The sequence below is a fragment of the Myotis nattereri genome (genome assembly GCF_964212035.1).
Source record: "Myotis nattereri genome assembly, chromosome: 4".
Lineage (NCBI taxonomy): Eukaryota > Metazoa > Chordata > Mammalia > Chiroptera > Vespertilionidae > Myotis > Myotis nattereri.
The window spans coordinates 80,403,653-80,428,321 of NC_138079.1; the positions used below are offsets into that span (position 1 = coordinate 80,403,653).

Sequence of the window (24,669 nt, forward strand, 5' to 3'; positions counted from 1 at the left end):
GAGCCTTCCGAGTTCGCCGTACCTTCCCATCATCCCCCTGTGCTCCCGGCCTTTCCCTCTTTGGTTTAGTTCCAGTTAGGGCCGCTCGGGTAGTAGTTTGTAGTTCGAGGTGCAGTTCCGCGAGTGACGCAGGCGCTGCGCGAGCGGCGCGCGCCGACCGCTCATCCTCGACTGTCCCGCTCTCATCGCGTCTCCTCGGCCCCGTAGCTGAGAGCCCGAATCTCCCTCTCACCCTCTTCCCGGTCCTCACCGCGCGCCCGAGGCAAGGGGCGGGCCCAGGTCTCCCAAAGAACCAGTACGTCGGAGTGCGAGACTAACGGTCGCGACCCTCCCAGGTGGGGGATGGGAGGGGCCTGGGAGCCGGGGCTGAGGCAGGAGGGAGGGACAGGCGCCCGGAGCCGCTGGCGGGGCGGGAAGGGTGGGCGGGGGAGTGGAGTGTGGGGGCGGTCCACCCGCCGGGGAAGAGGACTTAGGATGGCGGGGACCGCAGACGGCGGCCTTTGCGGGAAGAGGCGGGTGTGCTGCTCCAGAGGGGCGAGCCTTTCCTCTTCTCGTCGTTGTCCAGCACCCTGAGCACCCCTGTCTGGGCCCCAGGCCCCCTTTGACGGCGCCATGGGTGACAGCGATGACGAGTACGACCGAAGACGCAGGGACAAGTTCAGGAGAGAGCGCAGCGACTATGACCGTTCGCGGGAGAGAGACGAGAGACGTCGAGGGGACGACTGGAATGACCGGTAAGCCCCTTCCTCAGTTTTGCCCTCGTCTCATTCTGCCGCACTCCACCCTCATTGCCTTTGCTTTTTCATTTGAGGAGGGCAAACTGAAATCGTTCGTACTTGATTGTTTCATGGGGTTTGTTAAACCTAGTTGCTATTGGCCAAAGATTATTGAAATATCCAGAAGATGAAAGCAATAGGACTAAGACCGTTTGAGTACGGAAAAGCAGTATCTATAAATGTACTTGAAACGTGTGCGTGTTACTGTGGGTAAATGATACTTCAGAAAGGTTGGTTCAGGCAAAGTAGAGAGTTGATTTGAGTGGCGAGGTGGTCAGGCCAGTTCCCTGGCAGGAGATGGTTAAATTGCTTGTGGTTGTCCTGCCTAAAGTCAGAAAGATCTTTGGACAGTGATGGTTGAGTTCGACTGTGATGGGACTAGGTCTGATTCGCTAGTGATTAGCTTTCTGGGATATTCTTGAGTTAATTATAGGTCGGGTGGCTTTCATTAAGAAATGTGATGTGATTTCAAAAAAAAAAAAAACAAGATTAAGAGAAACTGTGGAAGATTTTGTTTTTTAAATATAAGAGGTGTCACCAATATCTAATAGCTGATGGCAGTGGCTCCATTCGGAGACATTGCCGGAAAAAAAGCTTTTGCTGACTTATTGTGATAACAAACCATTCAGTCTGTAAGTCAGAGTGTCTCTCTTCACTGTAGAGACTCTGGCACTTTGTTTTCTTTGGTTATTTTCTCTTTTTTTTATATACTTTATTGATTTTTTACAGAGAGGAAGGGAGAGGGATAGAGAGTTAGAAACATCGATGAGAGAGAAACATCGACCAGCTGCCTCCTGCACACCCCCCACTGGGGATGTGCCCGCAACCCAGGTACATGCCCTTGACCGGAATCGAACCCGGGACCCTTCAGTCTGCAGGCCGACGCTCTATCCGCTGAGCCAAACCGGTTAGGGCATCTTTGGTTCTTTTCTAAGAAAAAAGGAAAGGTGTTCTGGATTATGAAGATGAATAAGATGTAGTGTTTTAATTTATTTTTTATTTATCTTAAATATGGTTGTAAAAAGTTGATTTTCAGAGAGAGAGAGGAAGGGAAAGGAATAGAAAGAAACATTTATGAGAGAGAAACGTCATGGCTGCCTCCTGCACACACCCTTACTGGGGATCCAACCCGGAGTCTTCTTGGTTCCCGGGTCAACGCTCAACTGCAGAGCACACTGGCCTTTATTGCCCTTAAGGAGCTTACAGTCTTGGGGGGCAAAATGTTCTGGGGTGTATGCTACAAATGAGTACGTATGAGAGATCATCATAAAGATGGCGACCGTTGAAGGAACATCTTTTAAGGGAGGGGAACAGTGGTGGAGGTGGTGTATAGGGAGAGCTACGGGAAAGTAATGCTTATAGCAAGACTTGGGGAGATGAGTGCGAATTCCCCAGACATTGGTAGTGTGAACAGCTTTGAGTTGTGGATATAATGGATGCAGAAAAGAGCAGATATTCTAGTTTTCTTAGAGTAGTGGTTCTCAAAATCCACGTGATCCACAGACCCTAGGGTGTGTGTGAGATTAATTACAACTATTTTTATAGTACCGTAAGTATTGTCATTTTCACTGCACAGTGACATTTGCACTGCTGTTGCTATAGCAATGGTAGGTAAAACTGCTGGTGCCTTAGCACAAATCAAGGCAGTGGCATCAAACAAAAACAAACAAACAAAATAAATAAACCAAACCACTTACACTTAATGTCCTTGATGAAGCAGTAAAACTTTTATTAAATTGGATTCTTGCATTTACATTTTCTTAATACACATGACAAATGGGAAGTATGCATATAGGAGTAAAGTGGTTATCTTGAGGAAGAGCATTGTGGGATTAAACTGAGCTGAATAACAGGTTTTTTAAAATGTATTTTTATTGATTTCAGAGAGGGAGAGGGAGAGAGAGAGAGAAACATCAATGATGAGAGAGAATCATTGATCGGCTGCCTCCTGCACTCCCCCAAACAGGGATCGAGTCCACAACCTAGGTATGTGTCCTTGAGCGGAATTGAACCTGGGGTCCTTCAGTCCACAGGCTGACGCTCTTCTCAGCTGAGCCAAATGGGTTAGGGCTTGTTTTTTTTGTTTTTTTAGTTGTTTAAAAATCTGAAGGAGCCCAGCCGGTGTGGCTCAGTGGCTGAGCATCAACCTCTGAACCAGGAGGTCCTGGGTTGATTCCCGTCAGGGCACCTGCGTGGGTTGCAGGCTTGATCACCAGTAGGGGGCGTGCAGGAGACAGCCGATCAATGATTCTCTCTTTGATGTTTCTCTCTCTGTTTCTCTCCCTTCCTCTATGAAATCAATAAAAATATATTTTAAAAAATCTAGCCGAAACCGGTTTGGCTCAGTGGATAGAGTGTCGGCCTGCGGACTGAAAGGTCCCGGGTTTGATTCCGGTTGGGGGCATGTACCTGGGTTGCGGGCATATCCCCAGTGGGAGATGTGCAGGAGGCAGCTGATCGATGTTTCTCTCTCATCGATGTTTCTAACTCTCTATCTCTCTCCCTTCCTCTCTGTAAAAAATCAATAAAATATATTTAAAAAAATATATATATATTTTAAAAAATCTGAATGAAAGTGTCAAACATTGGTTATCATATTTGGGTGTTTGGCAGAAATTTTCTTGAAAACAAACTAAGAGAATCTGTTACTTCAAGAAAAATTGTCACTTTTGTTGATAATGAGGAAGTGGAACTTTCCAGTGAAAATGGAAGTTTTGGAAAACTTGTATCTACCAATGTCACCTTGACAGCTTCCCACTATTTAAAGTCTTTTCTGAGGAAATAGGTAGTGATACTAATGAATTAATATTTTGATAATGTCTAAGGCAGTGGTCGGCAAACTGCGGCTCGGGAGCCACATGCGGCTCTTTGGCCCCTTGAGTGTGGCTCTTCCATAAAATACCACGTGTGGGCGCGCATACACAATGCGATTGAAACTTCGTGGCCCATGTGCAGAAGTCGGTATTTTGTAGAAGAGCCACACTCAAGGGCCACAGTTTGCCAACCACTGGTCTAAGGAAATGTGTCAAGATCCATTTAAAGATCAAGGTAGCCCTAACCGGTTTGGCTCAGTGGATAGAGCATTGGCCTGTGGACTGAAAGGTCTCAGGTTCGATTCCGGTCAAGGGCATGTACCTTGGTTGCGGGCACATCCCCAGTAGAGGGTGTGCAGGAGGCAGCTGATCAATGTTTCTCTCTCATTGATGTTTCTAACTCTCTGTCCCTCTCCCTTCCTCTCTGTAAAAAAATCAATAAAATATATTTTAAAAAAATAAAATAAAGATCAAAGTAGAAAAATGGATTTTATTTTATTTTTTTTATTTTCTTATTTTTTTAAAAAAATATATATTTTATTGATTTTTTACAGAGAGGAAGGGAGAGAGATAGAGAGTCAGAAACATCGATGGGAGAGAAACATCGATCAGCCGCCTCCTGCACATCTCCCACTGGGGATGTGCCCGCAGCCCAGGTACATGCCCTTGACCGGAATCGAACCTGGGACCCCTCAGTCCGCAGGCCGACGCTCTATCCACTGAGCCAAACCGGTTTCGGCAAAAAAAAATGGATTTTAATATAGCAAACTACCTCTTATCAAGTTTTGGGTGGAACCAAATAATATTCCCAGTTATCTGAAAAGGCTATTAAAGTATTTCCTTTTTTAAAAAAATAGTTTTTATTGTTTGTTTGTTTTGTGTTTTTTTTTTTTAAAGAGAGGAAGGGGGAAGAAATGAGAGAGAAACATGGATCAGTTGCCTCCCATATATGCCCTGACCAGGGACCGAACCCACAGCCATTTGGCATATGGGAACAATACTCCATTCAGCTGAGCCACCTGACCAGGGTTTCTTCATATTTTTCAAGCAACCAAATATCACAAAAGATTAAATATAGAAGCAAATATGAGAATCTAGCTGTCTCTGTTAAAGCAGGCCTTGAAAAGATTTATCAGTGCCCTAACCTGTTTGGCTCAGTGGATGGAGCGTCGGCCTGCGGACTGAAGGGTCCCAGGTTCGATTCCGGTCAAGGGCATGTACCTGGGTTGCGGGCACATCCCCAGTGGTGGGTGTGCAGGAGGCAGCTGATCGATGTTTCTCTCTCATCGATGTTTCTGACTCTCTATCCCTCTCCTTTCCCTCTCCCTTCTTCTCTGTAAAATAATCAATAAAATATATTTAAAAAAAAGATTTATCAATATAAAAACTGTGACACTTTTCTCACTAATATTTTTTTGTAAAATAGCCATTTTTTAAAATATATTTTATTGATTTCTCACAGAGAGGAAGGGAGAGAGATAGCTAGAAACATCGATGAGAGAGAAACATCGATCAGCCGCCTCCTGCACACCCCCCACTGGGGATGTGCCCGCAACCCAGGTACATGCCCTTGACCGGAATCGAACCTGGGACCTTCCAGTCCGCAGGCCGACGCTCTATCCACTGAGCCAAACCGGTTTCGGCAAGGTATATGCTCTTGATCGGAATTGAACCTGGGACCCTTGAGTCCGCAGGCTGACGCTCTATCCACTGAGCCAAACTGGTTAGGGCTAAAATAGCCATTTTTTAATAGAAATCTGTAATACAACCTCAAATTAAATAGGTATTTTTTTGTTCTTATTTTGAATACAGTAAGTATTGACAGATATAATCCACGTAAGCAAAAACTCTTTAGTATTCAAACATTTTTAAGAGTGTAAGGGGGTCCTAAGACTAAGAAGTTTGAAAAACCTCTGGGTTAGAGCAAAGGATATTTTGTTGTGATGGGGATGGGGTACTAGTGACTGGTGGAGAGTCTAGGGTGACAGCCAGGAACCAAGGTTTTGAACAGTGTTATGTACCGGCATTTAAGCAAGAGCATGGCATGACCGGATTTGTGTTTGAGAAAGATCACTGACTGTAGAGAAGGCGGGAGAGACCAGAGGCAGGTAAGCAGAACCCATGCTGCACTCAGAGGAGAAATGACCTAGGGGATGGCAAGGAAGAGGGCAGCTTTGATAGGCTTTGAGGCATAGGATTAACAAACCAATAACAAAGTCGTGGTGAGGGTGATACTTGGTAACTGGGTACATGGTAATATATGGATATGCTGAGCGTGGGAAACAGGAGGAGGGAAATAAGTTTGGTCCCATATGGTGGAAATAATAGGCTGAATTCCGACATGTTGAATTAAAGGTGACAATGGTCATCTAGTAGGGGATTATTAATATTGGTCTGGCATTCAGGAAAAAGGCCAGGCTGGAGGAAAGAGAGTTGACCCATTAGTTTGTGGGTAATGGCTGAAGTGATAGAAGTAGGCAAGAGTCTTTTTCTGTTTAGAGGGTAGTTTTATAATTTTTGGCTTTTAGTCTGGTGTCTCAGGATTGGAAGGTCCTGTTCAGGAGTGTTACCTTGGGATATCCAACTGTGTCTTACTTGCTGTTACTTGTTCTTATCTCCAGAGAGTGGGACCGTGGTCGGGAGCGCCGCAGTCGGGGCGAATATCGTGACTATGACCGGAATCGGCGAGAACGCTTCTCTCCTCCCCGCCATGAGCTCAGCCCCCCACAGAAGCGCATGAGGCGAGACTGGTGAGATGGCAACAGTTTATCTTCCCTCACTTCTGCTGAGAACTTTGTCATTTCCTTTTCTCAAACTTCCTATAAACCCATTTTTTTTGTCCCTTTAAACCCTTGGGTGAGAGACCACAGTCCATGTCTCACCCTCTGTCCCATCCTCCTTTATGTTCCGGAGACATGATTTTCTCCTCTGTCTGACTTTTGTGTCCCCCACCCTCAGGGATGAGCACAGCTCTGACCCATACCACAGTGGCTATGAGATGCCCTATGCTGGGGGGGGTGGGGGCCCAACTTATGGCCCCCCTCAGCCCTGGGGCCATCCAGATGTCCACATCATGCAGCATCATGTTCTGCCTATCCAGGCCAGGTAAAGATCTGCGGTTCTAGGGTTCTTGGGAGAAGGGAATTGTTGGGCTTGGGGAATGATTTGGGTTGCTGAAGACTGTGGCAGGAGGTGGGTTAGATACAGAGTGCCTGTGGGGGTAGTAGCAGTTGGTGCGTGGGGTGAGGTCCATGTGGGCAAAGGAAGGTGGGCAGTTGGCTACCTCGGCCTCTCCAGCCTCCCACCTCTTCCCCCAAAACCAAGACTCCCTGACCATCTCCCCATCCTCCAGGCTGGGTAGCATTGCAGAGATTGACTTGGGTGTGCCACCACCGGTGATGAAAAGCTTCAAGGAGTTTCTCCTATCGTTGGATGACTCTGTGGATGAGACAGAGGCAGTTAAGCGCTATAATGACTACAAGCTGGATTTTCGGAGGCAGCAGATGCAGGATTTCTTCCTGGCTCATAAGGATGAGGAATGGTGAGTGCCCCCACTGTCCTGTGGTCTTTTCCCTGGCACGTTTCCCCTGGCCCTGCCAGTGGAGCTTGCAGCCCTGTCCTTTCCCCATTTTCCCCAATCCAGAACTTCCTGGGGGGTGGGGTGGGGGATGGGAATTACAGCAGCATTGGCTGATGGGTTCTCCTCCTCACTTCAGTGTCTGCCACAGCCCCCTATCCATCTCCCTTCCCCACTGTCCTCAGTCAGTGGGACACCTCCAGGCAGCTGGCCAGAGCCACCTATTCCCTTGGGGCAGCAGACAGACTGCTTCCCCCCTTGCTGGATTTGGGTCATTGTCATCCCTGATCGCCGGGACCCTGTGTGGCTGTGGTGTCCTCCCAAAAGCAACGAGTGAATCCAGACAAGAAAAGCAAAGATCTCAGGGTCATTTGACAGAAAAAGAATTTTAATTTTTTTCTTTTTGTGGATGTTTTAATTTTAATCAACCATCTTTTCCCCCCTTCCTGCTCCTCCTCCTCCTCATCCTCTTTCTGCTCCTCCTCCTTGAAAAGAGCCAGAACTGGGAACTACACCCGCTCATCGACGGAGCTCGGAGCAAACCCACCTCCACCCCCACCATACCCAGCCCATACATGAGCCCCTGGGCTGAGCCGCACTGCCCCGGCCAGGCAGACAGGCAGGGCACTGCTGTGCACAATGCAGCAGTTTAGCTGAATGTGATTGCTCAGGCAGTTAGTCAGTCAGGGCCCCCACCGCGGAGTCCCGCGGGGGTGCGGCATCCGGGCCGGGACACCCCAGCCAGGAGCCAGCCGGTGGCCCACCTGCCAGCATGGGCCCTGGGCGCGCTAGTTAAATCTTGAGCTCTGTTTGACCAAGCGGCCAAGGTAAAGATCCTGGAGGTGATGCCTGCAGCTTTTCTTTCCTCTTATGCTCAACTTGTGGTTCTGTTATGTCTTTCACTGTCCTCCTCTTTCTCTGTCTCACTCTCATGTACTTTTCTCTCCCTGTCTCTGTTCTTGCTCCCAGCCTAACACTACCCCCCCACCCCCCCACCCCCGGTTTCTCTGTCTGATCTTCCGTTTTTCCTTTTGTTTTTGGTATCTGGGACTTTCTTATACTTTCTCCTTTTTCTCATACTTCATTTCTTGTTTTTTACCCCAAAGTCCTATTTTAAATGTATTCATGCTCTACCCTAACCCTCTACCCTTCTTTTCTCGCTCTCCCTGTGGGCAGTACCTGAGGTTAAAAGGGCACTTCAGTTTTTCCCTTTGGTCTTTCCCTGTACCTTCACCATCTGCTTATCTTCCCAAGGGGGGAATAATAAAGGTATCCTGCCTTTTTTGGCTTTTCCTATCTGGTAAATTTCAGGTTTCCCCCTGTCTTCCACCTAGGGATGAAGGGAGTTGGTGGGAGCAGTCCTCTTAATGACTCTAGTTTGGGGTTGGCAAGGAGAGGGAGGTTCTTTGGGGCCTATTATATCCTTAGCCTTCCTCTCAGAAGCTTTGGGAAACTACACTTTTTAAGTTAGTGTCTCCCAGAGATTTAAGGCAATTGATCTGCCTCTCTAACCCCGGCCCCCCTATAATCATTACTCTTCCCAAATCTAGAGCTCTTAGTTTCTGGCTCTCCCCCAAATCTTCTCAGAAAATAACCTTTGGTTTCTTTGGGGATATTGGGTGTTTTTATTATACCCCTCTCCCCAATCTCTGCTTTTATGATCTTTTATGGGTGTGAGAGGATGGGGAAAAAGTTCTGATTTTCGTGGGCCCCTCCCCAGGTCCTGGCCCTGGCCCCCAATGACTATTTTGTCTCTTCCCTCCCCACTTCCTTCATAGGTTTCGGTCTAAGTACCACCCAGATGAGGTGGGGAAGCGTCGGCAGGAGGCCCGAGGGGCCCTGCAAAACCGACTGAGGGTATTCCTGTCCCTCATGGAGAGTGGCTGGTTCGATAATCTTCTCCTGGACATAGACAAAGCTGATGCCATTGTCAAGATGCTGGATGCAGGTGTGTGGCTTGGTTTGGGCAGTGGATGTCTGGTGACCAAAGTCTTGGTTGGGAAATAGAAGCAGGTTGACAGAAAGCCAGAGGATGAAAGCTAGGACTATTGGATTGTGACTTCTGTTCCCTTTGTTGGTAGCTGTGATTAAGATGGAAGGAGGTACAGAGAATGATCTACGCATCCTGGAGCAGGAGGAGGAGGAGGAACAGGCAGGAAAGCCTGGGGAGCCCAGCAAGAAAGAGGAAGGGCGGGCTGGACCAGGCCTGGTGGATGGAGAGCGCAAGGCCAATGAGAAGGAAGACAAGAAAGAAGATGGGAAACAGGTCTGAGTGCTGGGGTCTCTGGGTGCTGCCTGTGAGTGCCAGGGGAACGGAACTGTTTCAGTTGTGCTGGGGTCCACAGGAGCTAGAGCTAGAGGGCTGTGTATTGGGTGGGGGACAGGTGAACTTGGCTCAGTTGTTGAGGGTGGGAGGGGTCCTCTGATAAAGGTTGTTGGGGAAATGGACATTCTCAAGACTGTCTCTACCTGTAGGTTGAAAATGGCAGTTCTAGTGATGACAAAACTAAGAAATCTGAGGGTGATGGGGACAAGGAAGAGAAGAAAGAAGACTCTGAAAAAGAAGCCAAAAAGGTAGAGGATCTCTTGCATGTGGTCAGTGTCTGGACTGGGGTCCTGGTAGTCTGGCTCAGCCCCTCTTGCTGTGGCTCCCACAGAGTAGCAAGAAGCGGAATAGGAAGCACAGTGGTGATGACAGCTTTGACGAAGGCAGTGTGTCGGAGTCAGAGTCAGAGTCAGAGAGTGGCCAAGCTGAGGAGGAGAAGGAGGAGGCTGGTAGGTTTTATTTTCTCCCAGTCCATTCTCTTTCTATGAATGGTGGGGGAGGTGAGACGGTGAAATTGATGGGAGGGTGGCTTTTTGGGAGAGAAGGGCGTGGGGGAGGTGGGATGGGAGTTTGACAGCTTTTCTATCTCCTCCAAAATCAATAATAAAAACTAACCAACTCCCGCCATTTCCTGCATAGAAGAAGCACTCAAGGAAAAGGAGAAGCCCAAGGAAGAAGAAAGGGAGAAGCCCAAGGATGCTCCTGGGCTGGAATGTAAACCCCGGCCTCTGCATAAGACTTGCTCTCTCTTTATGCGCAATATCGCACCTAACATTTCCCGGGCTGAGATCATTTCTGTGAGTGGGGAAAATGGCATTGGGGGCAGGGACAACACCCAGGCTCCATGTTTTGCCCAAGGTCGGGTGGAGGAAGAATTTGGGAGGCGCGGGCGGTACACTAGGTGGGGAGAAGATAATCTGACACTGCTTCTGACATACATCCCTACTTCTGTAACAGGGAGGTTCCTTTCCTATGGGCCCATGCCTTTCCAGGGCCCATGCCTTTCCAGGGCCCATGCCTTTTCAGGGCTGGTCCTGGTTGCACCATTTGCTTTTAAATGCTGTTACTCTGAAGCTCTTGGTTGTTTTTTCCTTGTCCGAGTAAAGACTAAAGGCACTTCCCTAGGGTCCTGAGGGGGGATTGAAGGAAGATGTGAATCCTTAAATTACTAATGGGGTTTCTGTTCCTCTGCTTTTCCAGCTTTGTAAAAGATATCCAGGTTTTATGCGTGTGGCATTATCGGAGCCCCAGCCTGAGAGGAGGTGAGAGATGGAGAGAAGTGTGACCCTGGATACCTTGGAGAAAAGGTGCAGGGGGAAGGTTAATGGCCAACATCACCTTCACCCCAGGATTATGTTGACATCTTTGTTCTTGTTTAGGTTTTTCCGTCGTGGCTGGGTGACATTTGACCGCAGTGTTAACATCAAAGAGATTTGTTGGAATCTGCAGAATATCCGAGTGAGTACTGGGAGCAGGACTGTTTTGAGGAAGAAGTACGGCTCTCTATGCTGCACACCTCCGAATGCTTTGTTCATTGGTTGCTTCCTTCATTCTGCCCCCTATTTCATCTGTTTAGTCTGCTTACATTAATTCTGTACTGTTGTCTCTGGGCTAGGCTCTGGGACTGTTTTGGTTAACACACCTGATCCCTGTCCTCAGGGAACTCACAGTCTAATCACTGGTGCTCTCAATAGGGCCAGTCTTTTGAGTTGCTGCTTCTTGGGCAAGTGTTGGTAAGCTTTCTGTTCTTTCCAGCTCCGGGAGTGTGAGCTGAGTCCTGGTGTGAACAGAGACCTGACCCGTCGCGTCCGCAATATCAATGGCATTACTCAACACAAGCAGATAGTGCGCAATGACATCAAGCTGGCAGCCAAGCTGATCCATACGTTGGACGACAGGACCCAGCTCTGGGCCTCTGAGCCGGGGACACCTCCTCTGCCAACAGTCAGTGACTCTCCATAGAACTTTTTCAAAAGCAGCCAATACCCCCTCATCTGTGGGCATCTCTGGTCTTCCAGGGGAACAGATTGGTGTTAGTGATTATTTGTGGGCTAATGTGTAGAATAAATACAAACATGAAGACAATTCTTGAGGCAGCGGTAACAGGCCAAGTGAGCCTTGAATTCTTTCAGCCTCACCTTGCCTTTCAAATTAGTTTCCTAGGCTACCTACCCTAAGGGACTTTCTCTGCCTCACTTGCTTTTCTTCTCCCTCCCAACTAGAGCCTGCCCTCTCAGAACCCAATCTTGAAGAATATCACTGACTACCTGATTGAGGAAGTGAGTGCTGAGGAGGAAGAACTGCTGGGGAGTAGTGGCGGGGCCCCCCCTGAGGAGCCTCCTAAGGAAGGAAACCCAGCGGAGATCAATGTGGAACGAGATGAGAAGCTGATCAAGGTGCCAGTGAGAGCGGAGTGGGATGAGAACCTGGCTTGGGGAGATATAGGGCGAGTGTGGGTGAACTCATGGCTTTTCATTTGCCTTAGGTTTTGGACAAACTACTCCTCTATTTGCGCATTGTGCATTCCCTGGATTATTATAACACATGCGAGTACCCCAATGAGGATGAAATGCCCAACCGTTGTGGCATTATCCACGTGCGGGGACCCATGCCACCCAACCGCATCAGTCATGGAGAAGGTGAGCTCCCCACCTGAGTCTCCTCTAGTGCCCCTTTCTCCCTAGCTGGTTTTAGTTCTGCTCTGAAGCAGTGCTCTGTCACCTTCTCTAATCCCCTCCTTGCTTATTCCTTGCTCTGGCTTCCTTTTCAACCTGCTGTCTGCCTTTGTTCCCAAACCACAGTTCTAGAGTGGCAGAAGACGTTTGAGGAGAAGCTGACTCCACTGCTGAGTGTGCGGGAATCTCTTTCAGAGGAAGAGGCCCAGAAGATGGGTCGCAAAGATCCTGAGCAGGAAGTGGAAAAATTTGTCACCTCTAACACCCAGGAACTGGGCAAGGATAAGTGGCTATGCCCTCTCAGTGGCAAGAAATTCAAGGTCTGGGATATTAGTTATGGGATAGGTGGGAGGGAAGGGTGATTATTATGGGGTCTGGGGAGTTAGGGAACTGCTTGTTCAGTTCTGACTCTTTCCTCTGCATCCAGGGACCTGAGTTTGTACGCAAACATATCTTCAATAAGCATTCGGAGAAAATTGAGGAAGTGAAGAAGGAGGTAGCATTTTTTAACAACTTTCTCACTGATGCTAAGCGCCCAGCTCTGCCTGAGATCAAGCCAGCTCAGCCACCTGGCCCTGCCCAGAGTAAGATACGATCCATGAGGGCAGGGGTCCTCAAACTTTTTAAACAGGGGGCCAGTTCACTGTCCCTCAGACAGTTGGAGGGCCGGACTATAGTTTAAAAAAAAACTGACAAATTCCTATGCACACTGCACATATCTTATTTTGAAGTAAAAAAACAGAACAGGAACAAATACAATATTTGTATTTGCATGTGGCCCGCGGGCTGTAGTTTGAGGACCCCTGCATGAGGGTCTGCCACATTCCCTCTCCCTTGACTCTTCAAGGACTCCTGGTTCTTTTTTTTTTTTTTTTTTTTTTTAATATATTTTATTGATTTTTTGCAGAGAGGTAGGGAGAGGGATAATGAGTTAGAAACATCGATCGGCTGCCTCCTGCACACCCCCCACTGGGGATGTGCCCGCAACCACGGTACATGCCCTTGACCGGAATCGAACCTGGGACCCTTGAGTCCACAGGCTGACTTTCTCTCCACTAAGCCAAACTGGTTAGGGCAGGACTCCTGGTTCTTTATCCTGTTGTCCCCTGAAAAAGTTTCTGCCTTACCCCCTCTGGCCATATTCCTAACAGCTAGTTGTGTCCTGTCTCCCCCCAAACCTCCTTCCCCAGTAATTCATGTCCCTGTCTGTGTTGTACTCCCCCCAGGCCTGACTCCAGGACTCCCGTACCCACACCAGACTCCCCAGAGCCTGATGCCCTATGGCCAGCCCCGGCCCCCTATTTTGGGGTATGGAGGTAAGTATAGGAAGGTCTTGAAAGGGTTTGGTGGTTGTGAGGGGTTGGGAGAAAGCAGCTAAGATAGTTGAGGTCATAGGTTCTCAACACTGATCTTTTTCATAGCTGGTGCTGTCCGCCCTGCAGTCCCCACAGGAGGGCCTCCATATCCCCATGCTCCTTATGGTGCTGGCCGAGGGAACTATGATGCCTTCCGAGGCCAGGGAGGTTATCCTGGGAAACCTCGAAACAGGTGAGAATGAGCTAAGATGTCCAAGTTTTCTTGCCCTCTTCAAACTGGGACCCTCAACTCTCATGCCATTTTACCTCTTTCTTATCTCACAGGATGGCCCGTGGAGACCCACGGGCCATTGTTGAATACCGTGACCTGGATGCTCCAGATGATGTGGATTTCTTTTGAGCCATCGACTTTCCCTCACTCACAGTACCATCTATACTTGTGACTGCCTTGTCCCATCCAGCTCTTCGGAATTTTTTGTACGTCCAGCCCTACTGCCAATAAAAGCACTTCCGCAGTGATTCCTGACCAAGTGTATGTTATATACCTCCCCAGATCCTCCCAAACATTGGCTGGGGCAATGGTTGAGCCGGGCCTTGTCACTTTATTGATGCCAAAGTTTCCAGGCTCTACTGGGACTTCCTGGGGGCCTGGCACCCTGCAGTCTCTAAGCCTCTGCCCTTGAGAGTGTGTGGGGCCGGAGACAGTCCTGTTTTGGGAAGTCTCAGTCCTGGGGAGGCAGCTGCTTTTCAGAGTTATGGCTGGTCAAACACAGGTTGTAGAAGGACTTGGAGTCAAATGTTGTGCTCACCTCTCGCCAGCCCACCCACCCAGCAATCTGTAGTTCAGTGGGGTTTTTTGGAGCACCCCAGCAGTGAGGGTCCAATACCAGGACGAAGGCTTTGGTGCCCGGCCCCAGACAGACTCCCAACAAGGCCTTAGACTGGGCATCCGCATCCCCCCCAACCATTACAGGCCCTCCGCCCCCTGCGAAGTGGGAGTGAAGTCTCTCCAGCTCCTCCTGAAGCCCACCTCCACGGGGAACGTGGCATAGGCGCCCCTGGGGTCCTCTGAAGTATTCGAGGCAGAGGCTGGCCTCTACACAGCCGATCCAGTCCCTGGAGCCGCGGAACCCAGGGGGCTTGTCACCCATGTCCTCCAACGCGGCCTGCACGTCCATCAATCCGGGAACACCCACGGGCCGGCCATGTGGCCACGAGCACAGCGTCTGCAGAGTTCGGTATCCGCAGCCCCAGCCCCGGTCGTCCAGGCCGTCGCAGCCATAGTGATAGTAGAGGTAGTGGCCCGAGAGGATGGCCAGGCGAGCGGGGCCGCGGGCGGGTGGCGCAAGGCCCAGATGTACGTCCTTCAGTGGCTCCAGGGCGGTGGGCAGAAGGAGCGTCTGGCGGCGTGGAGCGAACTCCAGGGAGAATCAGGATCGAGCACTTACTCTCGGCCCGGCCGGGTCTTGGGCGGGTCCTGGGCGAGCTGCGGCAGGACCGGCGCGCAGGTTCTGGCAACAATAGCGCTGGGCAGCACGGGCAGCACGAATCAGTGGAGGTCGCACCGCTAGGCCCTGCGGACCTGGTGGCCTGTAGGGTTCCCACAATGCACCGCTGCCCCGCCCCACCGCACCTCCCTTCTTACTGCGCAGACGCGAGTTCTCCTCGCGGGGTGGCGCCTGGTGTCCCGGCGCGGAGTGGCGCCTGGTGTCCCGGCGCGGAGTGGGCCAGAATGTAGGTCCCAGCGACCACCCCCATTCCCTGAGCCCAATTGGCTAGGCCTCCTGCCCTGCCGCCCCCAGTCGAGCACACACCTTTGGCTGTAACAGTTTATTGGCAGCCCAGAGGGGCGAAGGCACCGCGGGGTAGGGGCTCGGCCGAGACATGCAGAGGACCAGGAGCCCCGGGGGAAAGTTGGGGTGGGTCTAGGGCTCCTCTGTAATATCCCAGCCCTTAGATAAATAGTATATACAACTTGGGGACCGGGGGGGAGGGGGGCGCGGATAGGGCGGCAGAACGTGGGGGTCCCGCCTGGGTCACAGGTCTGAGCAGCGATCCTGCTTGCTGTAATGGTCAAACTGGTTCTTCCAGTGCACCATGTAGGAGCTCCAGCGGTGGAACTCGGCCTTCCACTGGCGCTCCGCCTCGTCCAGCGTGTCTGCGGCCAGGGCGCCCGGCAAGTGGGTGGGAGGAGGACGTGGAGAAGGCCGGGTGGGGGTTGTGAGTGCAGGAGGACACAGGAGAGGCACGTGGGACGGTGGAAAGAGGATCAGGTAGATATGAGAAACACGAGAGACCGGGGAGGATGAGGGTGGAGGTGGGGCCAGAGGAGGATTGGCGGGAGGGAGGAGGGGGGGGGGGGGAATGACCGAAGACAAGGGGACAGAAGGGATCAGGGGCGGGGAGCATCCGTGGGTGGATGGGAAAAAGAGAAGAGACAGAAACGGTTGACGGTTATAGCCCCACGGGGAGTTGCTAGCTAGCCCCGAGTCTTCCCTCTCCCCCAACACGTCTCAGGCTCCAAGGAATCATTTTATAAAAAAGGAAAATGGGCTTTTCCATTTAAACAACAAAGGCGTGTGAGTCCCTGAGACGGATCGTAGGTCAACCCTCCCCCACGCCCTGTCCAGTGTGAGCTTTTTGGTTTAGGGGGAGGGGCGCTGGGTCGGAGATCCCTGAGTGGGGCCCTCCCCCCGGCCCGGCCACTCATTAGAAGAGGGGCCCCCGGAGGCCGGAGGGGGAGGAGGCCGTGGTCACAGCCGCTGGAGCCGGGAGAGGAGGAGGAGGAAGAGGAGGAGGGGCAGGGGGAGGCCGGGCCTGGGCCTCGGGGCAGCCTCCCCGTGGGCGGGGCCTGGGCAGGTGCTGGGAGCCTTCGAGGCTGGTGGGGAGAAGAGAGGGGTTACACCCCGCCCGCTTCCACTCCCCTCTCTCTCTCCACGCCCCCTTTCTTGCCCCTGGGCCCAGCCCCTACCCGCTGGCCCTACATACCGGTGGCGCTGAGCAATTTGGGTAGGAAGCCATTCCAAAAGGCGCAGGCCTGGGCTCGCAGCCCCCGCCGCACCTCCAGAGGCCGCAGGTTTAGGCTCACGTACTGCTGCGATACCCCCGTGTACTGTGGCCACTGCGGGGCTTTAGGGTCCCGGGGGTCATTGGGGTCCCTGTGTAAAAAAAGGGAAGGCTCAGCCTCAGTCAAGCCTGCCCCGCCCTGAGGTTGGGGGATGGAGATGAAGAGGAGGCCGGTGCTCCCAGACCCCATGCCCTCTTAGCTCCAAGGGGAGCCCCATCCCTTCCCTCCCACTGCTGCTTTAACCCTTCTTTCTCTTCTCCGGTACCCCTCATCATCTGGAGTCTTCCCTTCCTCCTGCCCTCTTTCTGTCTCTCCTCTCCATTTCCTTCCATTTTCCTGCCCCATCGTTGTCTGTTTCTCTCATTTAAAAAATTGGTGATTTATTGAGCTCTTGTTATGTAACCAGGCCCAGTCCTATCTCTACAAACATCGCATTTACTTTTGACAACACCCATGTGACATTGGATTTATTGTCCCCTTCTTCAGACAGGTAAACCATGTGTGTGTGTGTGTGTGTGTGTGTGTGTGTGTGCGCGCGCGCGCCCCCCACCCCCCCACCCAGTGCATGCCAGATAATAAAATCACCACTGATCTAATTGACCCAGCTTTACAGTTCACACTCCTGACCGCTGTTGGAATTCTGTCTCTCCTTGTCCATCTCTTCTCTTTGCCTCCCTCCATTACTGTCCTTGATTCTTCAGGATCTGCCACCCCCCTTTCTCCTTCCTTTCTCTCCCGTTCCCCTTTGTCATTCTCTCCCCCTTTGTCTCCTTTCCTTTGTGAACTCTCCCCTCTCTTTCTGGCCCTTCCTCTCTGTCTCTGCTTGTCTTCCTCCCCCTTTCTCTTTGTCCTCCCAGCCTCCCTGGCTCCCGGAGGCCATCCGCCCTTTGGCACTGCTAACCCTGTGCGGGCGAAGTTGGCCCAGTATTTCATCAGCCGCTGGGCAAAGGCTCTCTCCTCAATGGTGTAGTTTAGCGAGGGTTCCAGAGGGAGCCCAAAGATGAACTCGATCTCGTAGCCGTGGGGCACCCCCATCCAGGGGGGCCAGGAGAGCGTAGATGCACGATGTTCAAAGACGTAGGCATAGACCTGAGCACCCTGGGCGGCCAGTCGCCCAGCCAGTTGAACCACAGGGCACACGACATTGTGGTCACCCACCACATCACTCATGGCCTCCCTCAGGCGGGCTGGGTCCTCAGGGTGCAGCCAGTCTGTATAATGCAGGACCACAGCCTCGGCAGCCAGGTCACTCACCTGGGGGACCCCGACCCGCACCCCGGCCAGGAACTGGGCCCGGCTGATGAGAGACTCGTTGTCTTTGCTGAAGCCTGGGGCCCCGTAAACCAGAAAATAGGAGCCCTCATCCTTCACCACACCCACCAGCACCTGGGGGAACAGGATGAAGGAATGGGGTGGGGGTGGAGGCAGACACAGACAGACAGGCAGACAGAAACAGATGGACAAAGAGTCAGAGAGATGGACAGTTCCAGACCCAGAACCATGGAGGAAGAGAGTATGAGATTGGGGGACAGAGAGGAGAAAATATACCCACATTTTCTTTCCTCTCTGTCCCACTGGCCACCCTGGGATTGAGCCCTCAGGGAAGAGAAGCCTTTGCAAGTGGGTCTTGAGGAGCCCTCATGCCTGGGTCCCCAGGGGTAGGGTGGGAAAGTGGGAGAACAGGCATAGAGGAACCAGCTCTACCCCCTCCAGCCACTAGTCACCTGCAGGCCGTGGAAATCTCCAGCGTTGATGAGGGCCTCCGGGGTATCACTGAGGAAGTCTCCATCTACCACAGGCACAAAAGAGAAGCGGAAGACACTTTCCTGAGGCAGCACATGCCACTCGTGGTCCACCAGGTCCTGAGCTGGCCGTGTCCGCAGGCAGGCGACCAACTCTGTGTCATTGCTACCAGCCCCACCTGGGGGGCAGCCTATGAGTCGAGCCAGCAGTGTGGCCCTGCGGCGGGCCTCTCCCATGCTCACTGTAGCCCAGGGCCCGTTGGGTGCACCGCTTTGCAGCACAGCCCTGTGGAACAGGTCCCGGCTGGGTGGGGACAGCAGGTGCATGCCCACAGAGGCGGCACCTGCACTTTCCCCAAACAGAGTCACCGACATCGGGTCCCCCCCGAAGGCTGCCACGTTCTCCCGCACCCATCGCAGGGCCAGCCTCTGATCCAGAAGACCCACATTGCCTGGTGCCTCCCGGCTCCCTGGTAGGGCCAGGAAGCCAAAGGCTCCCACCCGGTAGTTCATGGATACCAGCACAGTCCCCTCCGCCTGGGCCAGGAAGCGCCCATCGTACACGTCCAGCGAGGAGGCCCCACTGTAGAAGCCACCCCCATAGATCCAGACGAGGACAGGGGTGGGGGTCTTAGGCCGAGGGTACGGTGTCCACACGTTGAGGTAGAGGCAGTCCTCACTCAGCTCACGGTTTGGGTTCCACATCTCGGTGCCCTCAAAGCCAGGGTACAAGGTGTCCACGTATTGGTAGCAGACACTTTGGAAGGCGGTGGCATCTCGCACCCCTGGCCAGGGTCGCTTGGGCTCCGGTGGCAGAAAGCGACGGGGGCCTACGGGTGGCTCTGCGAAGGGGATGCCCAGAAAAGCAGAGACAGGGCCCCCAGGGGCCATTAGGCGGGTGCCCCGAAGCCGGCCCCCACGCACCATCACCAGCAGCTCCGGGTCCTCTGGGTGCTCAGCCTCTGCCCCTCCTCCCAGGAGGAAGAGGAGGAGGAGGAGGAGAAGTGGGAACGGTGGGAAGAGAGTATGCAGGGGACACCATGGGGGCCTCATGGCTGCCAAGGCAGGCAGATGGCTGCCAAGGCAGGCAGGCGGCTGTTAGGAGAAAGAAAGGCAGAGGGTGAAGGCCTGAGGCTGCCAGGAGGGGATTAGATAACACTCTTGCCCAGGGGTTATCACTAAGCTGCAGAGGAGGTGGGGCAGGTTGGCAAAGAGGAGGAGAGAAATGGAGGGAAGGAGACAGACAAGCAGAGACAAGGACACAGGCAGACAGTGAGAAGCGGAGGGACAGAGATCAGGCCCATACGCACCCAGACAGACAGACAGATGTAAGGAACGGATGAGACTGCCAAGCATGCCCTCCCTGACCCACAGAGCACCCACCGCCCTCACCTCCTTCCCCCCGCTGGGTGGGCCGGATTGGGCCCAGTGTGAGCCTTGTGGGCACCCGCACCAGAGGCTGCAGTCCACGTAGAGGCCACCCGACAGGGGTGGAGCCCTCGATGATGGGAGGTGCCAATGGGGGCGCGTGCGGTGGCGTGAAGGCACAGCCTCTCCTGCGTTGGCCAGGGCTGGGGCCCTGGAGGGTGGGTTGGGCATTCAGGGTGTGGGAGCCGCAGGTCCTGGGGCACCCCAAATCCTGCCTACCCCACACCTTGCCCCGCCCAGCCCGCCTCGTCCACTGTCTGGCACAGCGTGCTGGTACCCGTGGGTGCCCATCAGTTGCGCACCCCTGTCGCCTAGCCTCCGCGAACGGGTTCGCCAGCCTCGGACCCCAGGACTCGTCCCTCATTCGTCTGATGATGCTGTGCACACTGCTGCCAGCGGGGGGCAGTAGAAACCGATAAAATAACGGCGCTCCCCGCCCCAAGCAAAGGAGCAGAAAACTTGGGGCGGGGGTCTGGGGGCTGTAGAGGTCTGAAGGGCGCGCCGGGACGCCTGTGTTCTCCGAGCTCCGGAGATCCCCCGCTGCAGGGGGTGGGGGCGCTATTTTGGGGCCGCAGCTGCTGTGGTTCCGGCATCTCCAGCCAAGGGATCAAAATTCCCCGGGTCGGAACTCCCCCCTTCTCGCGGCGGTCACCCCTCACCCAGCCCCCGCCGCCCTGAGCTGGGGTGGTGGCGGGGCTGAGATTATCTAGGAAACCCGAGTGGGGCTAATTATAACTCGGGGCTTCCGCTGAGCCTCCCCTTCCCCCAGAATAGAGACGGAGTCCCCGTGGGAGGCGGGTGCCTGGGCCAGGCAGGGGGCTGCGGCGGGGCGCTGGGGTCGCGGGATCGGCGGGGTGGGTGGGGGTGGGGGTGGCAGCCGGCCGCTAGGAACCTGCGCGGCCCGGATTCCGCCCTCGGCAGGGGGCGTCCGTCTCCCCGTGGCCTCAGACTTGAGGACTAACGGGGTCCTGGGCGCTCGGGGGTCCCCACGGGAAAGCGGGAGCTGCGGCGGCGGCCAGCCCTCGGGGTGCCGGCTCCCGCACCGGCAACCGGACGTCTTCGGCGGCGAGCTTAGCGTCAAGGCTGAGTGTGGGCGGCGGGTGGGGGGCGTCTCCGGGCGTCCGATTAGGGGCCTGGATCCCTCCGGGAAGGCGCCGTGTCCCACGGGCCACGGGCGCGGGGAGGGGGTCCGGAGCGGGGCGGGAGACTCACCTGAGGCGGCCGAGCCGGGCCCGGAGCGGGAGGCGGCCGCTGTTCCCCGAGCAAGCTGAGCCGACTCTGACAGCCGCCTCCGGCCCCCCGCACACACCCCTCCGGCCCGCACCGCGCCCCCGCCCACTGTCTCCGCCCCCGCCACTCCCCACCGCCCGGGCTGCCACCTCCTCTCCCTCCCTCCCTCCCTCGGAGCGGAGACACGGAGACCCTGGGGCCCAGACGGACGCCGGTGACAGCCGCCGACAGACGCACAGACGCGCGGTGACAGACGCGACCTAAAGGCCCGGCGGTGGCGGAGCAGACACCCGCAAGGACAGACGAGCAGAAGCGCGCGAGACAGACACGCGCAGACGGACGGTCTCATGCAGTGACAGCCGCGGACAAACGCAGGGACAGACATTCACAGACGGACACTCTCGGACACGGTGGGCGACAGCTTCGTTCGGGGCTGGGGACCGGATCCATGAGCATCCCCGGCCCCGACGCAGCCGGGATGGCAGGCGGGGCTCGGCCGTGAAAGTGTGGCGGAGGCCCCCTCCGAGGCCCCGGTGGCCCCGGCGGAGAAAAGGTGACATGGGACACTCTTGGGCGCAGCGGTGGAAATGAACATGTGCACAGAAGATCACAAGTGGAAACGAAGGGGACCCCCATGAAGGAGAGGAGGGGGAAGGGGCTCGGGGAGGGAAGGTCAAATGGTGGCATGCACAAGGGTGCGGGGCGAGCCCGCCCTCCGCCGCAGTGGAAACTTCGGGAACCCCTTGGGTGGGTTTGCGCTGTTCCGACGGGTGACCTCGGACGTTCTTCCCCGGGGTCGGGTAGGGGCATGACATCACTAGGCCAGGCTCTCATTGGCTGCCGCAGCGCGCAGGTGGGAGCGGCCTGGCGGGCGCCCCCAGACTGTTCTGTGAGAGGCCGGAGCCGCACGGACCACCCCGTCCCGACCTCGAGGGGGTCGCCCGTGGGAAAGTGCGGCTGTGGCGGCATCTCACGCTCGAGGTGAGGGCGGAAATGTGTGAGGCGGTGCCCGCATGACCGCGTCGCGCCAGGTTGCCCTGTGCTCTCGGGGTGGCCAGCTCCAGGGCCGCCTGGCGCGGGCGGGCGCCCTGGAGTGCGTGCGCGCGCGCGCGGTGGTGCGGGGCGCCGCGTGGGGCAGGCGGGCGCGCGCGCATGCTCATTCAGCTGCCTAGACCCCCGCAGCGTCCGAGCCCCGTGTCTGCCGCGGCGAGGGGCTGAGTGCACTGGGTGGGGGTCTCGCGAGTGTCGCGGGATCCGCCCGAGTGCTTTCCCCGGGGCTGCACGGTCCTGGTCCTCCAAGCTGGGCGCCCCCACCCAGCCCGCTTGGGCGCCCCGAGGGAGCCGGTTTCCGCGAGCCGGGGACCCTCGCTGAGTCCCAGTGATGGCGACTTTTGAGCTCGGCGTGTCAGCATTTTGAAAAACCCTAACTTTAACTCTGGTGCCGTGTCACATGTAGAAGTTTTTTGATATTTGCAACCATAGTAAAACAAAGACATATTTTTGATATTTATTTTATATATTTAAATGCCATTTAACAAAGAAAAATCAACCAAAAAAATGAGTTCTCGTGTCACCTCTGACACGCTTGTCGTAGGTTCGCCATCACTCAGTCTGTTCTCCGCTTAATGGCGGTGGCCGCCAGGTGGCGCGGAAGACAGCCGCTCGGGCCTCGGAGACTGGGATGGGATGCGGAGACGAACCCGCGTCATTTCTTCCCACCCAAAGCCCTTGCAAGGACACCGAGGTTCCCTGTATTCGGCCTTCAGCGCCCTGGTTGAGGGCTCTCTAGTGGTTAGACCATGTCCCCTGTCATTAGGGCTGCGGGAGGTGCTAAGGGACGGGAAAATGGACAGTTGGCGTAGCTGCAGGAGAAAAGGATCTGAGACAGGTTTCCCAGCGTGGTAATTATGAATTATTAGAATGATAAAAGTCAACTACGAATGAACGAGCAGAGGCATGCTCCAGGCCTACGGCTGCGGAGATTTTTGATCTGTAAAGGCCCAGACAGTGATGGGTGCTTGCCTCCCTGTCACTCTCCAGAAAGGGCTGTGCCACACAAGCGCCTCACCGGACTTCTCTCATCAGGACTCCCTAGGCCTATACCACGAAGCTAGGGAAGGCAGCGAGGGACAGCTTCTAGCCCAGGGTTATCATGAACTAGTGATGCCTTAGATAATTTAGAAGATGAAAGGACAGGGCATGTTCTGGGAGCTGGCCCAGCAGAGACCGCCTCAGAGAGGTCAGTGTTGAACACACTGCCGTTGGAATCAAGGACAGGACACACATGGAGGGCTGCAATCTCCCAGGGAGACAAGTAACAGAAAGATGCTATATATATTTTTTTTGAAAAGCCCTTTTTATTTTTTTTAATATTTTTATTGATTTTTTTTTACAGAGAGAAAGGGAGAGAGATAGAGAGTTAGAAACATCGATGAGAGAGAAATGTCGATCAGCTGCCTCCTGCACATCTTCTACTGGGGATGTGCCTGCAACCCAGGTACATGCCCTTGACCGGAATCGAACCTGGGACCTTCCAGTCCGCAGGCCGACGCTCTATCCACTGAGCCAAACCGGTTTCGGCGAAAGATGCTATATTTATGTGGGTGATGGTAAGTGGATTTAGCCAGAAAAGGTGTCCAGATGTGTCTCCGGAGGCTGGAGTGGAGAGCAAGGACAAGGGCACTTCCTGCCTGGTTGGGGATGGCATCAGAGAGGCAATATCTGTGAGGGGTCCATGGGAGGTAAGGGCAAGGCAGGTTGTGGAGCCTTCTGAAGCCAGTCAGAACTATTCCTCCCAGGGGTGGGTAGGGGTGGGCACTGTAGAAAGTCAGCCAGCAGAAGAGGGAGGGGTAAGTGGAGTTTCCAAAGATGCTCAAGAATCTGGGGCAGGAAGAGGATGCAGCCATTTATTTCAGTACCCACTCCCCAGGCCTGGGGAGATGGGAAGAAGGGCAGGCAGTCCCAGGAGGGGGGCATGGGGGGTATGGGGGTGTGGGTGGGTTGGAGTCTGAGGAGGTATCCTACTCCTGGGGCCCCTCGTGTACTTCCCCAGACCCTGGGTCAAAGAGGGGTCAGTTGAATGTTCAGTCAGATGAATCTGCAAGACTGCATGGAGTTCTAGGGCACGCAGCCCTGTGCCTGAGAGGTAGGTGCTGCAGGAGGCCAGGGCTCTACAGCTGCAAGCAGCTCTGGGAGATGTGCCCATGGGCCACGGGGGTCTCCTCAGCCTGCAGTTTGTCCTGGGATTGTGAGGATGGAGGAGACCATGCAGATGGTGTTTCCATTTCAGAGAGTTAGAAAAAATTTTTAAATGTATATTTATTTTTTTAAACAGTGATAAAATACACCTTTCTTTACTTTGTTGAGTCAGAGGGTTATAAAAATGATTGCTAAAGTAGATATCAGGCAAACAAAAGTTCTTTAGAAGTCTAGTTGCCATGGAGTTTATTTAAACTAAGAGAAAAAGATCATAATGTTTTCATGCAATACATGCTTGGTTCTTTAAATAAAAATCATGACAAATAACAGAAAGAATTAAGGAATGCTGCACTTGTGATCCATACAAAGCACCAACATTTTGAGTTGTACATAATTTAAAGAAATGTCTCAAATACTTTTTTGAGATTCTGTTGTAGCCAATACATGAAGGCATGCCTTCAGTGGGCGTAGGAATGCAGTTTAGAAAAGAAAGAAAAAAAATCACACTGGAACTACTTTAT

At 53.8% G+C, this 24,669-nt stretch overlaps 3 protein-coding genes across 7 annotated transcripts; 1 reads left to right on the forward strand and 2 right to left on the reverse strand.

The window, feature by feature from the left end:
- Window positions 1-99: 99 nt before the first annotated feature.
- SRRT (serrate, RNA effector molecule) lies at window positions 100-14,002 on the forward strand. 2 transcript variants are annotated; one of them, XM_081089490.1, is made up of 20 exons: window positions 100-335; window positions 566-734; window positions 6,211-6,339; window positions 6,548-6,694; window positions 6,942-7,130; window positions 8,945-9,114; window positions 9,248-9,432; window positions 9,642-9,740; window positions 9,824-9,941; window positions 10,132-10,289; window positions 10,693-10,754; window positions 10,872-10,950; window positions 11,248-11,436; window positions 11,715-11,888; window positions 11,978-12,131; window positions 12,294-12,487; window positions 12,595-12,751; window positions 13,394-13,483; window positions 13,589-13,715; window positions 13,808-14,002. In XM_081089490.1, exons 2-20 carry the CDS (start codon window positions 613-615, stop codon window positions 13,881-13,883), a joined length of 2,619 nt encoding a protein of 872 aa, XP_080945616.1. In that variant the 5' UTR covers window positions 100-335; window positions 566-612; the 3' UTR covers window positions 13,884-14,002. The 2 variants fall into 2 exon arrangements, with proteins under 2 accessions (XP_080945616.1, XP_080945617.1); XM_081089491.1 differs by having other exon boundaries at window positions 100-295; window positions 595-734; window positions 13,864-14,002.
- A 65-nt stretch (window positions 14,003-14,067) lies between these two features.
- Window positions 14,068-21,019, reverse strand: ACHE (acetylcholinesterase (Yt blood group)). 4 transcript variants are annotated; one of them, XM_081089493.1, is made up of 6 exons: window positions 20,023-20,605; window positions 19,685-19,871; window positions 18,275-19,387; window positions 17,452-17,936; window positions 16,472-16,641; window positions 14,068-15,641 (listed from the first exon to the last, which is right to left on the reverse strand). In XM_081089493.1, the coding sequence occupies exons 1-6, from the start codon at window positions 20,082-20,084 to the stop codon at window positions 15,520-15,522; spliced, it is 2,139 nt and encodes a 712-aa protein (XP_080945619.1). In that variant the 5' UTR covers window positions 20,085-20,605; the 3' UTR covers window positions 14,068-15,519. The 4 variants fall into 4 exon arrangements, with proteins under 4 accessions (XP_080945619.1, XP_080945620.1, XP_080945621.1 ...); XM_081089494.1 differs by having other exon boundaries at window positions 19,746-19,871; window positions 20,023-20,109; XM_081089495.1 differs by lacking the exons at window positions 19,685-19,871; window positions 20,023-20,605 and adding an exon at window positions 20,933-21,019.
- Window positions 14,206-14,661, reverse strand: UFSP1 (UFM1 specific peptidase 1; the record flags this gene model as incomplete). The annotated part of the gene is made up of 1 exon (XM_081089497.1): window positions 14,206-14,661. One exon carries the CDS (start codon window positions 14,659-14,661, stop codon window positions 14,206-14,208), a length of 456 nt encoding a protein of 151 aa, XP_080945623.1.
- Window positions 21,020-24,669: the final 3,650 nt, after the last annotated feature.